The 8,088-nt window shown below is 44.0% G+C and overlaps 1 protein-coding gene across 1 annotated transcript; it reads right to left on the bottom strand.

Annotated features, from left to right (window-relative positions):
- Positions 1–1,866: 1,866 nt before the first annotated feature.
- On the bottom strand, positions 1,867–2,499 carry LOC135155834 (uncharacterized). The gene has a single exon (XM_064106114.1). The coding sequence runs from the start codon at positions 2,497–2,499 to the stop codon at positions 1,867–1,869; it is 633 nt and encodes a 210-aa protein (XP_063962184.1).
- Positions 2,500–8,088: the final 5,589 nt, after the last annotated feature.

The raw sequence follows: 8,088 nt of genomic DNA, 5'->3' as shown, positions 1-8,088 counted from the left end.
AAATAAATTGAAGCATTTAAAATTGAACAATTTTGTCACTTTTGCATGGTCAGTTAATAATACGCCAATGGGAAATCCAAGACGGTTTTCTTCCTTAGGAAAGTAAATGCAGAAAAGATGAAAATAAGCTCAAGCCCAGTCAAGGTTGCATTTCCAAAAAGAGTTTTTTTTTAACTCCACTAAACAAAATTTCAAATATCTAATTGAAGAATTATATTGGAATCATACTAGATCAAATTTATTTTGAGGGAGGTTTAAAGCTGGTTTCACTAATTATTATTGAGAACTTTCCTTATTAACCAAGAGGGCATCAGACAGCCATTTTTAAGTACAGCCTGATGATGGTTTGTAGCAGTATGTCCAATTTTGTATTTGTAAATTATCAAAAATTTATCAAGTAAAAACATAGATCTACAGCTTTAATCTACGATATAGTCGAATCTACTTCACTCCATTTTCCTAATAATGCTAGATTTCCATTTTACTTTATATGAATGCTTCTACAACTTTTTACGGGAGAGTGAAATATTAAATGAATGTGCATGATTGAAACTGAAAAAGTTTTTATTTTCAAACCTGTTTTCTTTTTTTTTACATTAGAATATTTTACCTGAGGGATATGTGTATCACATATGCTGCATTGGATGGATTCATCTGACATTCACTGATGAAACAGAGGTTAATTTCACTGACACATCATGGCTCACTTTGCACAGTGAAGAGGAATTCCTCAAGTGGAAAGGAAAATTTGAAGCTAGTTCTTGCACCACATGGAGAGTAAGATGTGTCCCAAAGTGTTCTGGACTAAAAATAGTGTTTAAGGAATTTTTTTTTAAATTATTTTCTTTTCTTTTGTATATCTTGTGCAAGTGGTTTCATGGGCTTGGGTAATAGTAATAGTTAAGGTAGGGAAAGAGCATCCTGAAAAAGTGACTTTGAAAAGTACTTTGAAGTATCTTTATTTCTGTGTCCCATTTATCAATTCATGTTTTTATATAATCCCCTCAGATTGTGCTTGATTTCTAGTAAATGGTTCCCAAATTGCCTATGCCTCTTGAGAGTAACATGAAATATTGTGCATGATCTTTTTGTAAGCAGCCATTTTAAAAACAAATTGATAAGTTTGTGTTTTGAAAATTTCACAATTTATTAAGAGCCTCTTTATTAACATATTTTCACTTGCTAGATTGAATTGATGGTTATATTGGGTACACATATTTGCTAATTTCTGTTAGCTTTTAAAAACATTTGTTATTAGTTTTGGTTAGCTAAAGTTAAAATAATTAAGTTAGGGTAACAGCACCTAATCTGAGTTCGACGATCTTTGTAGGTTTGCATGGTGGAGTTTTATAATGTGTAGAAGGTTTACAGTTCATCATGTGTAATATGAAGAAGGGAAGGAAATACAGGCAGAAAGATTGAAATGGAAAAACGAGAAAGGATGAAAAGAGGGAATTAGAAGTATTCTTTTCTTGAAAGAGAGTGAAGTCCTGAAAAGGACTGTAAACCAGATGAGATGAGCTGAATATGGCTTGAGCAGCGATGGTTTCAGTAGTAGCAGGATGAAGTGAAGAGAGGTTACTTGACGTTTCGGGCAGGTTGACTGTCCGTCTTCAGGAGTGAAGGATGCTAAACGAGCGCAGGGTACTTATGGCGAGAACGCGGACGTCGGAGGAATCGGTGGCCGGTCGGGTTGGCGGCTGGTGGTTAGTGGTGGCACTGTGATTTTGTGGAGCTGTGTGGGTGTGAGTGCGGACGTCGGATGGATTCGTGGCAGGTCGGATCGGCTGTGAAGTTCCTTCATGTATGTTTGGTAGGCGTGGGCGGAGATTATAGCGGCATCGTTGTGTCGGAGGTGCAGCGCTATCAGGTGGGGGATGCGGCGGCTTGGGTTGTGAGTGGTGTGGTGGGCTTGGTCGTCGGCAGAGTGGCGGGCATGGTTGTCCACGTCAGTGTGGCATAGGTGGATGGAGAAGGATTGGTGCCTAGGTGAAGGACTGGGTGCCAGATGTTGTTAAGGTGAAGTCCCGTGTTCTGGGGCACTGTGTTGTGTCGCTGTATCTCAATGGCTTCTCTGACTCGTCTGGTATGCCAATGCTTGATGTTGGTGACGACTTTGCTGTCTGCCCAGTCAATGCAGTGATCTTCTTGTTGTGCGTGCATAACGATGGCTGACTTGTCCCAGTCGCTGGGTCGTTGGCAGGACTTGCGTTCTTTGAGTCTTGTGTCGAAGTTGCGGCCTGTTTCCCCAATGTAGACTTTACCGCAGTCGCATGGTATTTTGTAGACACCTGGTTGCTTGTTGGGAGTGTTTTTGTCCTTGTGTGAGTGCAGGATTGAGTGGAGCTTCTTGGAGGATGGGTGTCCAACTTTGAAGTTGGCTTGAGTGAGCATGCGGTGTAGTCGGTGCGATGTCTTGCCTAGGTATGGGAGGACAACTGTGCCTGTTGGTTGTCGGTGGATTAGTTGCTGGTGGTTGTCTCTGTGTGCTGGTGCCATGGTGGAGTGGAGGCCTTGGTCCAGGGGTACTGGTTGATGGTGGTAAGTGCGTTGGAGATGTGGGTGAGTTCTTGCTGGAGGTGGTCCTTGTCACTGAGTTGGTGGACGTGTCTGATGAGAGAGTTGGGTACTGATTGCCGGAAGGATGGGTGGTGGAAGGATTGGTAGTTGTGGTATCGATCGGTGTGGGTTGGTTTTTGGTAGACCTGGTGCGAAAGGGAACCCTGATGTGGTCATCTTGACGAGGACGTCCAGGAATGGGATTGTGTCGTGCAGTTGGGTTTCCATAGTGAATTTGATGTCTGGGTGCTGCTTGTTGATGTGGAGGATAAGTTGCAAGTCCTTGGTGTCGTAGGGCCAGATGACGAAGGTGTCATCCACATATCTGAGCCCGAGTGAGGGTTGCTTGTCGGCAGTCTTGAGTGCTTGGTGTTCGAAGTGCTCCATGAAAATGTTAGCGATGATTGGTGAAAGAGGTGAACCCATGGCGGCCCCTTTGAGTTGCTTGTAGTAGTTGGTGGCCACTTGAAGGAGTTGGAGTTGAGGCAGGTGAGTTGAAGATCGTAGATCTGGTCTGGGGTGAGATTGGTTCTGGAGGCAAGGCTTGAGTCAGTGATGAGTCGTTGTTTGATGACTGGTACGTTGGTGAAGAAAGAGACGACATCGAAGCTGACGAGGGCATCGATGGGTTGGAGCTGAGTCTTGGAGATGATGTCGACAAAGTGCTGTGAGTTGGTGACGTGGTGCTTGGCGAGTCCTACGAGTGGTTGGAGTATGGTAGGTAGGTAGCGTGTTGGGGGATCGACGACGCAATCCTGAAGACCTTCACAAGATCACGACCTTCAACCAGGACATCGCTAATCAAGCCTTCCATTCCACCGACTCGAGCCCATTAAGAAGTTTAACAAACTCGTCCGACCCAAACCTACTCTAACCGAAAACTCACGCCAGCCCAAACCCAAGGACACCGTCGTGAACCTCAGCGGCCACCAACTGACTCAAACTTCGCCGTAGCTCCCAAGAAGATTCCTCTGAGGTTTTCTCTCCAAGACAGCAGCCTACGAAATCTGACGCAAAGTAGCCAACACACTCGCCGACTCCAAACTACCCAAACCCAACCTCACCAAGGATGAACACCAAGCTGTTAAGGAACAACGTGAAAACCAAACTATCCACATACTTCAAGCAGATAAGGGCAATGTCACTGTCATCATGGACCAACAGGACTACAACAACAAGATAAACAACCTACTGAAGGACAAGGGCACCTACCAAGAACTCAAGCACGACTCAACCCCTGCAATAGAAAGGGAGATCAACCAGAAACTTCTTGCACTCCACCGCACCGACGCCATACCCAAACCACTCTACTTCCAACTCCATTCATCCTCAGGGACATGTCCCATCCTATTTGGCCAACCCAAGAAACACAAACCCGACACACCACTTCGAACAATCATCTCTACCTGAGGATCCCCCAGCTATAACACAGCACGCTACCTAGCTACCATACTCCGACCACTCGTAGGACTCACCAAGCACGTCACCAACTCACAGCACTTCGTCGACATCATCTCCAAGACTCAGCTCCAACCCACCGACACCCTTGTCAGCTTCGACGTCGTCTCCTCACCAGCGTACCAATCACTGAACTGAAGCCTGCAATATCATCAAACAACAACTCATCACCGACCCAAGCCTTGCCTCCAGAACCAATCTTACCCCAGACCAGATCTACGATCTTCAACTCACCTGCCTCACCTCCAACTCCTTTAAGTGGCGCACCAACTACTACAAGCAACTCAAAAGGGGCCGCCATGGGTTCACCTCTCTCACCAATCATCGCTAACATCTTCATGGAGCACTTCGAACACCAAGCACTCAAGACCGCCGACAAGCAACCCTCACTCTGGCTCAGATATGTGGACAACACCTTCGTCATCTGGCCCTACGACACCAAGGACCTGCAACTTTTCCTCCACCACATCAACAAGCAGCACCCAGACACCAAATTTACTATGGAAACCCAACTGCACGAATCAATCCCATTCCTTGACGTCCTCGTCAACAAGACATCAGGGTTCCTCTCGCACCAGGTCTACCGAAAACCAACCCACACAGACTGATAACTCAACTACCGCTCCTTCCACCACCCATCCATCCGGCAATCAGTACCCAACTCTCTCATCAGACGCGCCCACCTACTCAGTGACAAGGACAACCTCCAGTAAGAACTCACACACATCTCCAACGCACTCACCACCATCAACCAATACCCCTGGACCAAGGCCTCCACTCCACCATGGCACCAGTACACAGACACAACCACCTGCAACCAACCCTGCACAGCTGTCCTCACATACCTAGGCAAGACATCGCACCAACTACACCACATCCTTACTCAAGCCAACTTCAAAGTCAGACACCGATCCTCAAAGAAGCTCCACTCAATCCTGCACTCACACAAGGACAAGAACCCTCCCAACAAGCAACCAGGTATCTACAAAATACCATGCGACTACGGTAAAGTCTACATCGGGGAAACATGCCGCAACTTTGACACAAGACTTGAGGAACACAAGTCCTGCCAATGACTCAGCGACTGGGACAAGTCAGCCATCGTTAAGCATGCACAACAAGAAGATCATTGCATTGACTGGGTAGACAGCAAACTAATCACCAACATCAAGTATTGGTATACCAGACAAGTCAAAGAAGCCATTGAGATACAGCGACACGACACAGTACCCCAGGTCACAGGACTTCACCTTAACAACATCTGGCACCCAATCCTTCACCTACGCACCAATCCTTCTCCATCCACCCATGCCACACTACTGCCAACAACCAAGCCAGCCAATCCGCTGACGACCAAGCCCACCACACCACTCACAACCCAAGCCGCCGTATCCCCCACACCTGATATTGCCGCACCGCCGAAACAACAATGCTGCTATAATCTCTGCCCACGCCTACCAAACATAAACCAAGGAACTTCACAGCCGACCCGATCCGCCACCAATCCATCCGACGTCCGCACTCACTCCCTCGAAACTTCTAGGAATCACAGCGCCACCACCGACAGCCCTGCCGCCGACCCGGCTCGCCGCCAATTCCTCCGACGTCCGCACTCACGCCCACAAAACTCCACATAGTCACAGCGCCACCACTGACCACCCGCCGCCAACCCAACCGTCCACCGATTCCTCCGACGTCCGCATTCTTGCCATAAGTACCCCGCACTTGTTTAGCATCCTTCACTCCTAAAGATGAACAGTCAACCTGCCTGAAACATCAAGTAACCTCTCTTCATTTCATCCTGCTACTACTGAAATAATTGCTACTCAAGCCATATTCAGCTCATCTCATCTGGTTTACAGTCCTTTTCAGGACTTCACTCACTTTCAAGAAAAGAATACTTCTAATTCCCTCATTTCATCCTTTCTCGTCTTGCTGTTTGAATCTTTCTGCCAGTATTTCTTTCCCTTCTTCATATTACACGTGGTGAACCATAAACCTTCCCCACGTTATAATCGTAACTATCACTGATATTGTAAATTTGATTGGCTATGAAACTGAGTTGCTATGGTAGTTACCATTGATTGGAGAGTTACCATCAATGGGAAAGGTACCACTGATTTATGCAAATGGGCCCTTATCTCTTGTTAAAAAACCAAGCAACTTGGAAAAAATATATACTTGTTACTAGTAGAGTTTATATCAGATCTCTTTCATATAGTTCCTAAATTACTTTTGTTCTTATTTCTTTCAGAAGCTTGACAGTCCGGATGCCCACATCGTTCACACAGGCAATGACAACAATCTCCAAGCTGTGATTGATGACATCGAATTCAAGCTTGTTACAGAGGGGCAAGTTGTGTGTCACACAAAGGACCTAACTGCAGCATTATGCCTGCTTTTGTCAATTCACTATGTATTCAATCTTCAGTATAGCAAGAAATGTGTGAATACAATGTCCTTTCTGCAGAGTGCTTTGCAACATGACAGACAGCACAGTCACTCCTACCAAAGTGGTCGACTTCAATTCAGACTAAACACCATCCATTAGCTTGTAATGGTGGACTACTTTGTTTTGTAGTGTAAACAAATGCTACTGATCCTTAACACTAAGAAATGATTGTAGATTTCAGGAAAAAGGATAATGTTATTTTGCTGTTGGCTATTGATCAATTGATTGAAATTGTTTTGAACTACAAATATCCAGGAGCCCACATTGACAAGGATTTTAGCTGGAATAGCAATACAATACTTAAACCATTGTGTCAAAAGCTAACCAGTGGTAATATCTCCTTAAGAAACTGATAACATTCAATATCCAGAAAACGACTCTTCTTCTATGATAGCATCATCAAACCAATTATCTCCTTCTCCTGTCTTTCCTGGGCCTATCGTACTATCTTATAAAAGGAGGAGCTTTATTGGGCAGATCTAGTGGGCATGTATCAGCCAGGGGCCATCTAAGTTTATTCAATGTTGAGGAGTATTTGATTGAAGACATATTCATTAATTCCTGTCTTCCTGTATATCTGAAAAAGTTACAATGAATTTTCCTAAAATGCAGAAAATGTTTTTGCAAGGAATAATAATGTAATTTATATGAAAAAGATGCTAGAATTTTGAATACCAATTCCAATTCAGTAGTGGTAACAGCATTTGAAGTATTAAATCAAAAGGAGCTTCATTGGGCAGATCTAGAGTAGAGAGCATAAATGAGCCAGGGGCCATCTAACTTAATTTACAGTTCAATTTTTGCTTATACTCCCCTGATTGAATTCAAAATTAACTCAAATCAAGAATGAGCATACCAAGTAAAGTAAAGGATAAAGCACAACTACTTTATAGTCAGTAGTACACTCTTATTTCTGCCGAGTCAAAATTTCAACTCTGAATCCAAGTCAACAAATTTGTACTTCTGACTCAAATCCGAGTTGTCAGTTTGGTTATCAGACTTTTTACACCAGCGCAGAGTCACATCAGAAATATCCAGCGCGGTGTACATGACATACACGCACTACAATTGGACAAAACATGTCATGTGTCCTATGTGACATAGTACCCCCGCGAAAAAAAAAGCGTAATTTCTTGACGATCCGCCGCGGCCGCGAGAAGTCTTGCAACTTTTTGTCTTCAAGATAGACAATTTTGTCTGCATTTTCTAGAGGAATGCGGAATGGAGGAATACATAGGAGTTTTCATCAGTGTGTACCCACCTCATTCACAACACTCATATAAATAATTGCCTGAAACATGGCCTAAACAGTCAGTTTTATTTAGGACAAATTAGACTTTCGACACGGGCACATTGACTGGTAATCGTTAGAACCAATCTACAATAGATGTGAACATACCTACATGTAGATCTACACCTCTGTACATGCACAGTACCTAACTATATGGTATGATGAAACTAGGCGAAGGGGGTGGATTGAAACTTATTTATTACATGTTATTAGAATATGTTCAGAAGAAAAATATGTATCACAGATATGTTTGTGATGTGTTTGGTAGAAGTAATGAAAACTTTTGACTAGATGAAGTTCATTTGTGAAGATGATCTCAGATTTTAAT

Source organism: Lytechinus pictus, chromosome 2, assembly GCF_037042905.1.
Source record: "Lytechinus pictus isolate F3 Inbred chromosome 2, Lp3.0, whole genome shotgun sequence".
In the NCBI taxonomy this organism is placed as follows: Eukaryota; Metazoa; Echinodermata; class Echinoidea; order Temnopleuroida; family Toxopneustidae; genus Lytechinus; species Lytechinus pictus.
The sequence above is the reverse complement of the archived record's forward strand: the minus strand, read 5'-3'. Positions and strand labels throughout refer to the sequence as shown.

What these genes read in the sequence shown, in the direction of transcription:
- LOC135155834 (XM_064106114.1), bottom strand. Translation starts at nt 2,499, where the DNA reads ATGGCACCAGCACACAGAGACAACCACCAGCAACTAATCCACCGACAA.